At 39.1% G+C, this 16,164-nt stretch overlaps 1 protein-coding gene across 1 annotated transcript in view; it reads right to left on the bottom strand.

The window, feature by feature from the left end:
- The window catches only part of agbl1 (AGBL carboxypeptidase 1), a gene marked incomplete at its 5' end in the record, with an annotated part of 42,790 nt that overhangs the window by 19,160 nt on the left and 7,466 nt on the right, over positions 1–16,164 (bottom strand). The window contains 10 exons of the mRNA XM_079568085.1: positions 384–525; positions 1,842–1,958; positions 2,429–2,692; positions 2,785–2,993; positions 3,326–3,363; positions 5,140–5,233; positions 6,390–6,521; positions 6,760–6,906; positions 6,973–7,036; positions 11,447–11,520. Coding sequence (XP_079424211.1) covers positions 384–525; positions 1,842–1,958; positions 2,429–2,692; positions 2,785–2,993; positions 3,326–3,363; positions 5,140–5,233; positions 6,390–6,521; positions 6,760–6,906; positions 6,973–7,036; positions 11,447–11,520 — 1,281 coding nt within the window. The remainder of the gene's footprint in view (positions 1–383; positions 526–1,841; positions 1,959–2,428; positions 2,693–2,784; positions 2,994–3,325; positions 3,364–5,139; positions 5,234–6,389; positions 6,522–6,759; positions 6,907–6,972; positions 7,037–11,446; positions 11,521–16,164) is intronic.

Raw genomic sequence — 16,164 nt, 5'->3', positions numbered from 1 at the left:
TTACTTTATTTACTTTATGTGGCCCTTAATTTTGCACCCTTTCAAGACCCTAATGTCAAAAAATGTACACTCCAAAAAAGAGCCTTAAAATAACCATACATTCATATATTTTTTCTGCTTCGTTTTACAAAAATCTTCAGTGGCTTTCGGGTCAAAATGAATTGGATTTAGTTGATCCAAGGAGGATTTAAATAGTAGTGGTGATGGTTGTTTGTGGGCAGGATCCTGTATAAGATAAGATAAGATTGATCCTTTATTGATCTCACAATGGAGAAATGTACGTGTACTCAGTGTATCTTACACTGATTGTAGATGTGTCCAATTGAACATGTACACACACAGAGAAATATCCCAAAATGCACAAAAAAGTGCAGCACGCTCACTTGATGAGTGTTTTCCTTGGAATGGATCGCTCCCCTTTCTCTGAGAGCAGCGAGGCGAACAGCTGTAACAGGGCTCATCTTCCTCATCTGATGAAGTAGACGCAGCGGAGCTTCTCTCAGTTTCTGAACCCAGGTCAAGCTCCTATGAGAAACAAAAAGAATGTAACCCAAGAATCTCAAATTATGCACAAAAAAACTCAAAACATTGCATTGCTAGGTAGGTTTTATACAAGCTACGTCTGTTGAATATGTGAAATTCATAATTCACAATATGAAGAAACGGTTGACCACTTGACAATCTTTAATAGCTTGTTTGCAATTTCTGAAAAGATCTTGTATAAAACAGGCCTTGCTGGATCTTCATTAGACTAAAATGAGAACATTAATCAGGAGTTGGGTCAGACAAGATCCTGTGTTGTATGACATGAAATATTGCCTCCGACGAAGACACTCATTTATTATCCATCTTTCTCAGACACGGACTATTTCTGTGAATCTTGATGCATGGGCACACATATTCTCATTTTAAGCAAGCCCCTACAGCTCATGATTCCTGCGCGTTCTTATTATCGCTAGGAAAAACTACATTTTTGTGGTGTTATTTTGTGTAGTTTCAGATCCATGACTGGATGTGAAAAATCAATATAATTTAATACGCAGGCCTACACAACATTCACAGAGTCATGATCTGTCACACTGCACATCACACCCCTTTCATAGCACGCACCAGCACAGCTTCTTCTCAACATGTTTGTGACTTTGCTCCTTAGGATTGAAGCTGTGGGCTTGATTTTTCACAACATAGAATCATCCCTATGTTACTGCGGTCAATGTCAGTACTTTATTTGTTGGGTGAATTTGTGACTGGTCCTGACAGGTTTGATGACAGTGATAGTGATAATAAATCAACCTTGGGCCAACTGCTCACTGTCCACAGGGCTGCCCAGTAGGGCTGCAAAATAATTTCTAAAATGCACACAATATCCATGTAAGAAGCCAAAATGTATCAACAAGTACTGTACTGTAACAAGTGAATTTCTCCTTTGTGAGATCAATAAAGGTTTATCTTATCTTATCTTATCTTATCTTATCTTATCTTATCTTATCTTATCTTATCTTATCTTATCGCAAAATCACTGGGATTTACACACAGCCTAGAACAAAAATGCATAGGTATTAACTTATATGTAACAACTAATGTGCAAAAGTTCCGTTGTCTGTTTTGGTCCTGATTTACAATTTTTAACGCTTGTTTTGACAAGATTTGATGAATAAATAAATAGCTTGTGTATCATGTTAAAATTATGGCAAATTTAAGACACTTAACAAATATCACAGTTATGCTCATAAAATGCAACTCAAAAGACAAAGGAACATAGTGAAGAGGAACAGCACGATAAGTCAAAAAGTTTAAGGGAATATTAACATTGTACAGTAAGTTCAACAGTAAGTTCTTACCTGAAAATCATGTGATAGTTCAGGGCAGAACACACTATATTGTGCAAGCTCTTCTTTTGGCCTGTCTGGTTCAGGCCGATGCCGCAGTTTGTTTAGGTCTGTCTCCAAATCTTCATCCTGAACAAGAACATTGTATTAAGTAACGTATATTCAGATGTGTTTAGTGTTTTTGATGCTACCCATTACGGCCATTTTGACAGCCAGCCATTAATCATGTTTTATTGGAAGATCAGTTATGGATGTATTTGGACATTGTCACTAGCTGATCCTATCAGTCTCAAAATACACTGGTTTATGTAGCAGGTTTTTGTGCGGGCTGTGAGGAGCAGAGAAAATGTCAAGGATTAGTGGGATCACTGTGTGCACCTGTTCTGATACAACACACCACAGGAGCAGTGAAAAAACTATTATAATGTTAACAATAATTATCATACTTTAAAATCCATATAGACAAGGCCCTCCTCATGTACATATACACGTGCATATAAGTGAAGAATGTTCTAATTGATTAGTCTTGGGGGGGTACAGTATAATCATAAAACCATACATTTTGCTGATAACTACTCATTTGGTCGGAAGGCACTCACAATGATATTGGTATTTGTCTGATTTTTCTCAGCCTCCTCTTCATCGCTGTCCTCACCGCTGTCTCCTATAGATTGAATGTACAAAAGTGCTTTTAAAGCAACGGATTTGTTTATATAAGAGTCTGAGTTGGGTTTGCTTGGAATTGGGAAGGAGTATGTGGACAGATCTGAAGTTAGAGGAAGACGAGTTTTAGGAAGACATTTTCTCATGAGCTGAACGGAGGGCTCCACGAGAGAGGAAAGAGCATTGTTCATCAGACACGTCTGGAAGGAAAAAAATAAAGATCATTATAAAGAAATTAACAACAAGCTGTGCTGCCACCCTGTTTAGTTATACACAGTCACAAGTACATCACCTGTGTGGTTTGGAAGATAAGGTGCAGCCCTCCAAGTGAAATAAATGCCTCTCTGCCTGCAGTACTGTAAGTGACCTTATGAAGGCAACGCAGCAGTGCATGGCGGATTGCTATGGCAACATGATGAGTATCCTTGCAGTGCCAGTCTTCGTAAAGCCGCAAGAGTCCGGAGATGTAGCCCTTAGATACCACCAGGCAGACGTTCGCCTCTGAGGAGAAAGAGAGGATCAGATCTTGAATCTGTCCAGCTGAACTAAAATTAAGAAATTGGTTGTGTTTTCTTCTTGTGTGAGGAGAGAAAGAGGGATAAATAATTGTTGCAACTAGATCTTCTGTTTTACCATAAAATTGCTGTCAATTAAAAATCCACTAAAACAATCACCCAAAGCAAATACCTGAGACATTCTTAAATAACTACAACGTCCATTATAAACATATAGACCTACCACTCATGTGCATCCAGCTCTAACTTTATACAATGCAACACCGACACCTGCAGGAGATTTATGGCAGTTGCAGCTATGAGATGTGTCAAACTTACTTGTGCAGAGAACAGCCGCAAAAGCGTTTATGGATGCCCTGGAAAACAATGGCGGTGGTTAGATCATCATCACGTCAGCATGTGCATGCCAAAATATAGAATGTTTCACTATAGCATTTTCAAAATAAATTAACAATTATAGTTCATATATATATATATATATATATATATATATATATATATATATATATATATATATATATATATATATATATATATATATATATACAGTGGGGAAAAAAAGTATTTGGCCAAAATCCAATACAATGTCTATGTGAAACTGTATAAATACAGTGTTTTTTTCCTGATATAGTGTCTGTCACTGAGAACCCACCACAAGAAAATATCAGTTTTCACATAAACGTGTTTCTATGTAGCCCTGGGCTGTGGGAGAGTGACCAGGATATGAGGCTTGCAATATACTATCAGTATAATGTTACAGTAATAACACTGGTTTGAGCAGCAGTGGCAGGGTGACAAAAGGTCACAAAGGGCCACAGGTTCACACTGGTTCAAAAAGGAAGGGTCAGTCAGTCTGGCTCTCTAGGTATGTGCATTGCAATGACAAGAAAAATGCTAAATGGAAGTGCCGTATAATTCCATAAACGTCATTTTAGACAAAAATATCCACATCAATTTAAGTGTACAATATATTTCACATATACAAATTATAAAAGCAGGAAGTAAACAATTGGGTAGGTGAGATGGCCTTTAAAAAACTCTCCCAAATGCTACAATGTAAACCAATTGAAGAGCCCAGAGTGGTGCAAGGCTGCTGCTGACAGCTGTAAATTGAATCTCTCCATAGATTCACTTGTACAACATTAGGCAGCTTGACTGATATCACTGTTTTAGGGTGTGGACAGCAGTCAAGCAGCACATCCAATGGCACTATGCTGCATAGATCACTGTGACTGACGCTTCGCACAAATGCCTTGTTGCTCCTGTTACATCAAAGGCATTCACAGCTGCCAATTAGTCAAAGTTATTCAGCTGCAAGTGATACAGTATTATGGAATCTCACAATCCTCTCAGCTTCCCTTGTCCTGTGTGATAACTAAAACTCTTATTATTTCATAAAACGAGCAGGTGCATTGACAGTTGCGGGCAGCCAGTCACTCATGTACATGTGTATGGCAACAGGCTGGAGCTGGAGCCAATGCCTTCAGTTTTGACATACAGTAGATTGATGGGAATATATCATGTGATCCTTGCCTTCTTATGTATCTTATGTAAGAAGTGTGATGGACTAAAAGTGAATTATGCAGTAAACTGATAGTGTGATAAGAGTGAGAATTATGTTACAGAGCATTTAGAGGAATAGAACTTACTTACGCAATTAGTAACCAAACTGACACACCTTAATTATATGTACTTCTCCCCAGAAAAAGTTTATTCCTGTACTTGACTGATCGAGCAGTCCGTTCACTTTGCAGTTTTTACAATACTGGAAGTATTTAGTATCTAGTTGTTTTCTTTTCAGTTGTTTTTAATGAAGAAAACTGAGCTGAGAGATATTTCACATCATTAACCCTTCAGTGAGTGTGCAGTGGGAATGTGAGGCAAGGATAGTCTTTCACGCTGCAGGTCAGTCGGGGGGCATTACACGTGTCATCTGTCATTCATAGTTGCTGACACTGCCAGCTAACAGGAGGTGTTGAGTTGACTGAGCGATATTTTTAAGACACCTCTGTACTGTACCCCGCTGTTGTTAAAAATACGTTGGTCAGTGCCATGCGATGTCTATTTACAGCCATGTCATTGTGTGTTTCTGCTGATGGCCAGTATCACAGGTTGAGATCTACTGTACGTACTTGATTGTGTGGAGGTTCTTGATGGTGTACTGAGGGATGAGGCGGTATATGACGTCTACTCCATAGTTTTCTCCAATCAAATTTGCTGTGGAAACTGTAAGAAAGACATTTGAAGGTGCAAAAGTTAGATGAGTGTTGCCCCTTGTGGTCAAGATAGTGTGCACAGACCTTAACCTGAAACAAACACTCTTCAGGCCTAAATAAAAAGATAAAATCCACTCAATTTAAACTTTTAAATTTGGACTCAATATGCAAGTATCTTAGAGACTCATCACTGATTGTGAGAGTGTTGTCTTCATTTTGCTTTAAGGTGAAATTAGGGCTGGTGATGCTTCTGACAAAGGCATTACTACCTAAACATTTCAAAGCACAGCTAGCAAGTCTTAGACCTATTGTCTTACTAAACACTTAAATAACTTTTTTTTGTAGTAGAGTCCATTTCTTTTGTCTGTTTTCACCTTATTCCGCTCCGCCCACTTTTGCCTCTTTTTGCCTTGTCTCGGCACTTCCGGTTGAGCGCAAAGCTCGTTCCTTTAAACGGAGAACGAGGGAAAATGTTCACCGCTCAAATCTGATGTTTAGTTGATTGACTTGTGTCAAATGTCCAATGTTCATTTGCACCAACAAGTCAACACTGCACCGTGTCTCTGCACAGCCTAAAAACGGCTTTGTTTTCATGTAGTAACTTCTCCAGTCCTATGTTAACTGATAGGAGAAAAAAAGGGGCGGGCACAATTCATGGCGGCGCCCACGCGAACTTCCAGAATAAGGTGAATACATCTGCAATGTAAACGCCGCATTTGTGGAAGAAAAATGGACTACATAGTGTGTATAAATAAAGCATATTTTTTTCTCCAAGTGTGGAAGTTAGAGTCTTAATGAATGCAGTATATCCAACTTTCATTGTCTGAAAATGTGGTAATTCAGGCCGTGCTACTTCGGTTTGGAAGTCAAAACACCAATGTCTCCAAAGTGTTTTTGCAGATATTGCCAATAATGAGACTGATATTGGCTTAAAAAGGTCCTTCCAAAAGCTTTCCTATGACAAAAATGGCATTATCGTGGTGGCTGGCTAAGCATTAGCAACATGTCTAGTACTGCTAACCTGTTTGTTTATTCATAAGAATTTTATGTGCTCCACAGGGAGGCCTTAAGATCATGTGCATGGAAGACTGACTGACTTTTCAAATAGAAGTAGAAGTTAAATCAATGTTCCCCTGTCATTAAGAAGTATTGAGGAAGTCTTTTACCTGAAGAAGCAAAGACCTGAATCACCCAGAGGCAGGCGGCAACTCTTTTGGGACTTTGGAGGTTTTGTTTCAGCAGATTCAGAGTCAGCACAACCGCACCAGCATCTTCTGCTTTAACTCCAATCCGACGGTCTGAGTAACACGGAAAATCAATTAACAATTAAGCACGTTTGCAACAGACTGGTTGAAAATATTTATTATGTATGTATAAACAAATGATGAGAAATGCTTTGTAAAAATGTGTTTATATTTATGATGTATTTATGATGGACTGTCAAATGCTTTACAAATGCCTGTAGTTAGTTTGTAGTTATTAGAAAGAAATTCCAAACAAAAATAGCCACATAACTCAGCTACACAGAGCTCGTACCTCTGTGTCCCACTTTGGCCAGCAGGTGCAGCATTGGCAGTAGAAGTGTGTAGTTGGGACTGAAGCAGCGAGCAGTGTTGACAAGTGCAGTCAGCAGAGCTTCACTTCCTCCTTTACTGATCATGTAGAGGATACGGCGATCTGTACCTGGAAGACAGATGAAGATTAACCAGTGTCTAACACAATGTCCCACATGCTTTAATGAGAGCGTACCAGCTGACAGGAGTTCATCCAGAACATTGAGAATATTCAGGGTGCTCTCCACATCCCCGGCATTCTGCACAAAGAGAAGCAACACACAATGCATTAGAACAAGAATCTTACCCAATAAAATAATAAAACTAAAAAAAATAAGAGTTTTGGAACCCCTTGGATTAGCATTATACCTGAAAACAGGTCAAAGTGCAAATCACAGGGGTTTCCTTATTGATAATTAATTTGTGGCAAGTGGAAAGTTTTTATGTTCTTGAATGTTTTTTGTGCAAAATCTTAAATGCCTTCATCAAAGTGTGTGTTTTTATGTTATTTTCTCATCAAAAACATCCCTAATGTGGTGTTTTTGCTTCATTCACACATGTTAGAGAAATCCCCATAATAAGCTGCAATCTAAGCTGCAGCTCCCCCAGTCCTTGAAGATGACATGTGACGATGTAAAATAAATGCAGGATTTAGTTCTGCTTTTTCAGCACATGCAAGCACTCATTAGAAAGTGAATCATCGAAAAGCCAACTATCTGTCTTGATATTAATATCTTCGTGTGTTAGACTGAGAAGGCCAACAAACAGTGTTTACAGACAAACACTCAAAAGATCTGTTGAGCCACTGTAATAAGAAGCTGCAGCTAAACACAGACTGAGCTCTGAGTTATGCAATCGGTCGCATTAACCTACTGCACAAGTCCACTACGTATCAAAGCCAAGTAAAGGGTCAGTCATTGGCACACTTGTCATGGCACTAATAACTCAAGCTGATCTCCAGAACTGGCATCTTTTCTGAAGTTATAAAAGTTTATTTATGTTAGTATACTGTCTGCCATTGGTGGCATTGTCCATTTATTTGGAGAGATAAAGTTTTCGTTCTTTTGTCGTCCCTTCCTGGTGCGACTCTCTTGCCTTTTTGGTGTAGAAACTGCCACAAACAGTTCATTTTTGAGATTGCCTCTGGATGGATCAAAAGTATTTGCTGTTTGTCAGTATATTTGGTTTCTATTTGATACAAATATCTGAGCGCTTTTGATCACACTGAGTGATGATGCCTTTGCACGCATCAGGTGTCAATGTACTTAGATGTTTCCTTCAGCAACGTAACACTATCACATGTAGTGTGTACTTTCAATCACACACTTTCCATCTGAAATAGCAGGTACTAAAGATAGAGCACTTTCAAAGTTAATGTGTGGAGGTCCATATGTACATGACATGTTTATATGTGTACATATATATACACTCCAAGGGACAGGTCATTTTATTTTAAGACTGGATTGATTCTGATTTATACGTGCGGTTTGAATGAATGAACAATTACTGTACATCAAGAGTTACAGACACGATTTTATTATACAAATAACACTGACAGCTGCACTCACAGTAGCCTCGTGGATGCCAAAAGTCCAGCAAACTACATCTAAAAAGAGCATCAAAGGGTTTAGCTTTACAAAACAGCAGGCATCTCCAACCAGTAGCGCTCCAGCTCCTTCCAGGTAGCTCGCCAAAGACTTTCTACATTTAGGAATATGCATGAGTCACATTTTAGATGTATTTTCTTGTGGTTCTTAACATGTTGAATATAATACGACTCAAAAAAAGGATGAATCAACACAATAGGACTAACTTTTTAAAAACAGAGCTGACAGTTTTTTTGTTGAACAGAATCTCCACAACTCCAACTCAAGTAAACTCAGGAATAATCAAGTAAATCCACTTAAGTGTCTTTGAAGTACCTCTCTGACATTTTTACTTTGTAACAGTAAGTAAATAAGTAAGTAAGAGCTTTATTTGCCATTGTACAAGCAAACAACGAAATTGTGTTCAGGTGTTAGTCCTGAGCTGCTGCGACTGAGCCGTGCCGCCAAATAAAAAACAGCAGGTTTTTGGAGGTAGAGAAAACCTCCTTCAGTCTCCTCTGATCCTCTGAAACGGTGCACCACCTCCTGGGTTTGTCTGTTTCAGGGCGAGGTGTCCTGCACTGGTCAGCTCCTCCACCTCCTCCTTCCTCTACCTCCTGTATAGCTCCCTCCGCTCCACAACAGTCTTTCAGCATCTTCTGGGAAGAGTTTGGTTGTTAATTTGTTTTATTTTCCAGTGAACGTTCTTTAGCCAGAACAATAGAAGGCATGTGTGGCTTGGCTGTGACTCTTGTCCAGATACCGTTTGTCCCTTCCTTGTTTCCTGTAGCACCTCTTGTGATGCAGGTGTGGGAGGCTCTTGGTGCCTCTTCAGTGTTCCAGAAGAAGAAATATGTGGGTCTCAATCTCAAATTACTTTAGCTCATAAGCTAGCTATTTGTTTACGTTTAAAAAGTGGCTTTCTTCAGGGCCATTATGGACTCTTTACAGTAAAAAAAATTCTCCCAAACCCCACAAAAACACGGCAAAGACATAAAAAAGCATCCAGTAAAACAATGTGGAGTACAGAAACCACAAATGCAGTTAGCAGAAAAAGACCAAAAACGCAGCTGTACCAAGAGAGATTGAGGTTGCTGCCTGTTTACTGCTTGTTTACCTGTCGCCAAGGAGCTCACTGGGTAAAATCGGCTGGAGACCCTTGCTATTCAGTATACTGACAACTGTTTAATAGGTGAAGTTTTGTTGAGGGTTTGACCCAATGGGAACAGTCAGGACTTTATTGGCTGGCTGGTCCACACAACTCATCAACATTAATTAAGCTGACTACAACACACGCATATGGGGCTCATGATACTATCCGAGGGTAGGTCTCTGGTAATGGGGGATCTTTGGCCTCTCACTACTTGTAAAATATAACAAAAATGGCGTCATCCATGATAGTACTATAGGAGAGTGCACAGGCAGCTTTTACTTTTACTACACTCAAAAATAGGGTTTAATGGTAATCAAAATCCAAATCTCATTTCAATTAGTCATGCGTTTCATTTATATAGCTGAAAGGGAACCACAATGTTAATGAGGGCCAGATTGAAAATGGATTTGCCGCCTTTAGTCAAGTGTCAACCACAACCTTCCTCATGGAAACTTAATATACATTTTATAGTTGGTTAGCATTGATGCACATTTGATACACTGCCCTATGAATAATCATGTTTCCCTATGCACATGCTATTGCTGTCAATCAGCAACAACATTAGTTAAGTTTGTTGCTTTTGTGCCACATTGAATTTGTGACTCTCTTAGGGACGGCGCAGTCACAGCTATCTGAAGACGGTGTCAATGTTACGTCCTGGGGCTTAGATTAGACGTGGATAAATTGATAGAGAGGAAGCAGATTCAGTATCAGCTGTCTCAGAGCTTGTTAGTGATGATAGCTGCAAGAAAACTTAGCCTCGGTGACGCACAGCCTAACCTTATATACAGCTGCGTTATTGCTACACACGACCGTGAACAAACATGGTTTTATGGTATAGGGCATGTCTGTTTCTCTTGACATGCCCTGTGGTTTATTAGCGGGGTACTATTTGCCAGTTGGAGCATAGAGTTGTTGAGAACTTCAGTGCACCACGGGTTTTGCTGTAAGAAATCTATTAACATTATTATGTTTTACGGTTCTAAAAAATATAGGAACACAACAAAAGTACTGGGGAAAAAATAATTGTTATTGGCACCAAAACCATGTGAGGAAAAAGCTCTTTAACTTTATGACTTCATAGACCCCAAAATGATGTTTAATGAAGTCCAAAGCATAAATAATGGTGTATTTAATAAATGTTTAATAACAAAAAAATAACACAAATAGTAAGTATAGGTTATATATAGGAAGGCTGGTTTCATTATTAACAAATTACTGAGTTTGTAAATAAGAAGACATGAGCCTTATTATTTTTTACAAAAACAATGCTGTAATAGTTTGCATTGATTCTATTCAATACTAATATAGAAAAAAGATAAAAGACTACCAAATCTGAGTTGTGTTGAATGCAAGACCTAAATAGAGCCACTGTATAAACATTAAACATATCAACCAAGCAGCATCACGTAGTAACGCTGAAGCTATTGTAGGTAATGCAGACGATCTAGTCCTTAATCGCTATCATGAAAAGGCGCTCCATAATTACAGTAAAATGTGTGTTTTATGTATGACTTCTAATAAATTTAAAGCATCACTGTGATTCACATTGGCCATGATCATCCAACAACAAGCGTAAGTTCAGGATATGTTACCACTATTAACCAGCATCAAACCTTAAAGCTTAAGTTTGTGCACAATTAACAACATATATAGACCAGTTTGTACAGTGGTCACAACTGGTATGTGGTAATGACAGTAATGCCTTGAAAACAATTGGTAAAAAAACCCCTGATGCTTGTGGTTTGAGTCATGTAAAGAAAGGTTTTAATATTTCGTCCTGTAGGTTTTACATTGTCATTTACTAATTGTGATGAATAGTGTCGAACTTAGTATTCTTTTCTAAATATAATAAAACATAATTAAATAAATATCTTTGGGTTGGTAGAGGTGATTATAATCATTGGATAGTTTTGAAATCAAACTCCTACCTGCAGGGTGGACAGCAGGACCTCCAAGCCGCTGGATGTGTTGGGGGAGGCCGTCATGCTGGTCCGTTGTCCTGCTGAAGCAGTGGGTTGTTGGGACAGACGAACAGAAAACAGAGGCGCAGACAGTTAAACAGTGAGCGGAGCAGTGGACAGGTATGCGCCCAGAACTGAATGAGTCTGAGTGGGGCGCGTCGTCAATCAGGTAAATGAAGACAGCAACTCTCCGCGGCACCAGTTCACCGCACTGTTCTCGGGAGACTCCCGTCAAACGCCAAGCATCTGTCTCTAATTTCCACACAAATGCCAACATGAACGACGCACGCAGCACTCACTGTACAGGGGGAGATTACTCCCGGCTCACCTCTCGGGAATACCCAATCGCACGAGGATACATGTGCCACTGTATCCTATGCCCTTGTGACAGCGATTTCATGGGAGTCACACATTATCAAGCCGATATTGTTGTGATATTTGTGTCTTACTGATCAGTGGAAGGATGAAAGTGTGTTTTGTGTGGACATTCCTGTGTAATCCTACCCTTAAGAATAAAGCACTGCAGAAAACATTTGTGCTGTGGTGTTGTGAAGACCGCCACTATAAAAAGGCCTTGACAAGACAGGCTTGGCAGCTGCACACGCCAACTACTATATACACGCAGTAAGTAACAAGGAAACAAGAAAAAAAAAACTAATAAAAAAAAAAGTTTTCTTCAAGACTCTCTAATGAATCTAGAATAAAAACACCTCTGACTTCATTCCTAAAACTGTATAACTCCAAATGCGTGAAAGTAGAAGTTACCTGCTCAGCGAAACTGAGGATTGTTTTCACATATCTTATAAGACAACATCTTGATGTTGTATTTGCTCAGAACAATTTTTAGCTCAATGGCACAGTTTTATCAGTCCCGATGTCCCCTTTATAGAGATACATTGAGACTATTGTTATAAACTGATGAATTCATGATAAGTACACAGTCCAATATGTTTGTAATTCTATATTTTATAACAAGAGTTAAGTACACTGCAGGTTGTATGTTTGGGTAGTAACAGGCCTCTCGGCTCTATAGATGGTGTCACCCTAACTGGCTCTCCAAGTATGTGTGTTTGAAGACCCAGACTAGGTCAAGTTGAAGGTCACTGATTGAGAATACCCGTCCTTAATCCTGACTTTTAGCTGTTGAGCCCATGGCCTGCTCTCTAGCCCTAATCGACTTAATAGCGGTTCACGCATGCCAAAAATCACTCGGGGGCTTCTCCCTGTCATGTCCACACTGACACAGTTTTGAAAAAAGGCACATGTGCACACTTCAGTCTAACACCATATATACTGTATATTCAAAAAAATACAATGCATACTGCTCACACAACTATTACTACTTTACTATGGTTATCTTTATTACAGATCTACTTTACTATAGTTAACTTACCACCTGTTTCTATAGTAACTGCTAGTGCAAAAACCACATCATCAGGTCAAAAACTCATTTGCAGTTTCCAAATAAAGGCTATAACCTTTTCAGAGAGGTTATGGAGTTATTGTCTCCACAGAATACAATTACACCCATCCATACTTGTAAAACACTCCTAATCCCCTAAAGGTTGAGATAATGAGCTGTTTTGGTCTCAAACTCCACCTGTCGCAGCAGAATCAGATAAACTTGGACCAAGGACACGGACAGTTGTACAATTAGTCTAGCTTTACATGCAGCTTAACCAGGCACTGACTGACGAGAACAAATGTGACCAAATCAAAAAGTCATGTGAGCCACTTTCGAGTCGATTATCAACGCACGCAGAGACCTCATTATTCCTCACTGAGCTCTAATCCATGGAAGGCAGGATTCCCCATCCCTCATGCTTTACACACACACGGGCAGACATTTGGTGGCTGACGAGGGAAGACCCGAGTGTTGTTTCAGCTGTCCTCTCGATCTGTTCGGCTGGTTCCTACAAACAACAGGCGGCGTGTCCGTGACGCTCGCATTACCATGGAAACATAAAGGAAACAATAACAGCTGAGGCCCAATATAAATCACAACACGCATCGACGGTGGAAGAGCTCCCAAAACAACGATCTAATGCAGGGAGGACCACCTGCGGCCCGTTTAGCTTCTTAATCTGGTAAACACAACTAAGCTATCACCACACTTTAATGAATTGGCTAAAAGGGGTGATCACCACAGTTCTTACAGAAGGATAATAAAAAACTGAAGCTATATTCTTATGTAGTTTATGCTAATGCAGTCTATTTGTAAAGTGTATTGGCCCTACCCGTTGAACCACTAAGACAATAGTGCACTTAGGCCCAGGGGTAACAGAGCTATACACAATGCAAAATACAAATAAATCATTTATTGGTTTATTTGGTTGAGTGATGTGTCTGGAACGAGATGAGAGATGCTCAAAGCTAAAAGATGTTTGCTGGAAGTCCTTTGATTGCTGCAATGAACACTGCAGCCTCTTAGTGTCAGTAGTGAGTTTACAAACTTCATTCTCATTTATTTTCAGCCTCTTCTCTTTTCGCCGGCAAGTTGATGCCACTCCAGAGATAAATCACAGCACTTGAAACCTAGAGCACGGGGGGTGCTCAGTCGCAAATCAAAGAGCGGTGCTGAGAAAAACAGGTGGATGCACATACAAACCACCACAGGAGCCAGTCTCATATTATTACTAAAGGTGCAAAGGTAATGCCTCCCTCTGCAGCTTTGTATATCAGTTCGGTGTGTCCAGGATTAGTGTTTTTAAACGTGATAGAAAATACTGTATGTAAACTATTTCCAACTGTCTGTAATCCGAGCCCTGAACAAAATGCTCCCACAATCCCACTTAGACCATCACTCACACGTCACCTGTCCATCCATCCGAGGCCAGTTATCCCCATACTGCATCTTCAGCCTCGGGGATAAGTGTGTGTGCAGAGTGACAGCGGCGCAATGACTGAAGGGACAATAGGGTTTCATTATCTCATTAGTACCTAATTATTATTCTTCAGATGTGACTGGTCTAAATAATTTATCTAAAGCCACACTGAAGAACATTCCAGGTCATACTATCATCACAACTGCAAGTAAACTGTGACAGTGATCCCAAAAGCACCCCCATATGAGCGTTATTCATTTTCCAATAAGAGGAGCTTCACGTCTCCAACACCATAAATAAATATTTTGAATAGTTACAGCTCTATGATCAGTTAAGGGTGTTGAAAGAATATAATCTATAATACTATCTTTATTCAATGATTCTAATACAAGGCAATAATCTCGATGGAACCTCAAGAGTGTATTGTGGGCAGCCACTATTCCAGCAGACTGTGTGCCTTTTTTTTATTTATTTTTTTATCCTAGGCAGGAGTATTTTTGTTTTTGTTTTTTTGCTGTTTTACCTGAAACTAGTTCCAGCTCATTTGTTATTCATTACGATGGAAACAGCTGCAGTGGAGTGATATATAAATCTTTATGTAACTGTTGCCGGACAAACTGTGTGGTTATAAGTAAACGTATGCACAGCAGTTAGCATTAGAATTCTCACTGACCATGGTATAATATGCATTAACATTAATAGTCATTTAAACATCACTTTAAGAAACACTGAATTATGAATATATTTTTGTAATAAATAAAGACACAAAGGCATGGAGAGCGGCAAAGTGGTTCAAAAGCCCACACTTGCTGTGCCAATACTTTAAAAAAATTATATATATATATAGCTAGTGCTAGCATGCTACATATACTTAATTTTAGCAATGAGTTCCGTTTTTCCCTTCTACTGAAACATTTTCTGTGAGATAACATCCACATGGAGCTTATTTTGGCTCGACGTTATTGGTGTGTGATAAATATGTTTATAGTACGTTAGAAAACGGCTAAAAAGAGAGATTCCCATGAGAGCTCGGCCACACCCCCTTGTATTGTATTGTATTACTGTAGATCTATTGGTTCCAATGGATTACCATGGCAATGCCCCTGGAGTTCTATCACAGATGTGTGGCCCTACCCAACCATCTGAGGGCACCACAGTCTATTGATGTTTTTAAAAGTAAACTGAAGACCCACTTATTTTGTGCGGCTTTCTCTTAGTATGTTTATTTTGTGTTTTTACTGCTAATATGCTTCATGTTTTTACTACTGATATGTTCTGTTCTTTTTTGTGGCAATTGTAGCACTTTGAGATGTGTTTTTCACATGTAAAGTGCAATACAAATAAAATGTATTATTATTATTATTATTATTATTATTATTATTATTATTATTATTATTATTATTATTATTATTATTATTATTATTATTAACAGAACTGACAGAACAAGGACCATGGTTGTTTATTGCCTTTACAAATATGGAGAACACTTTTAGGTGAACACAGTTCAGTAAATGGTAAATGGTCTCAACTTATATAGTGCTTTTACATAAAGCGCTTTACATCGAGGAACCACTCACACATTCATACACCAATATACATTGGAGGCAAAGTGAGTGAAGTGTGTTGCCCAAGGACACAACGAGCAAAGATTTGAACCCCCGAACTTCCGATCATGAGACGACCAGGTCTACTGTCTGCCACTGCCGCCCCCAGTAGTGGGCCTACAGTAACTGATATAAACAGGATGACTGAAACTTGCAATGAAGTCAAGTGCTACACCAGGTCTGATTTGAATCGGGGCAATATTACAACATTATATTGTGTTATATTATGTCAAAAAGCAAAAAATAAAAAAGATTC

The sequence above is a fragment of the Gobius niger genome (genome assembly GCF_951799975.1).
Source record: "Gobius niger genome assembly, chromosome: 12".
Classification (NCBI taxonomy): Eukaryota; Metazoa; Chordata; class Actinopteri; order Gobiiformes; family Gobiidae; genus Gobius; species Gobius niger.
Note: the sequence above shows the minus strand (reverse complement) of the source record. Positions and strands in the feature narration are given on the sequence as shown.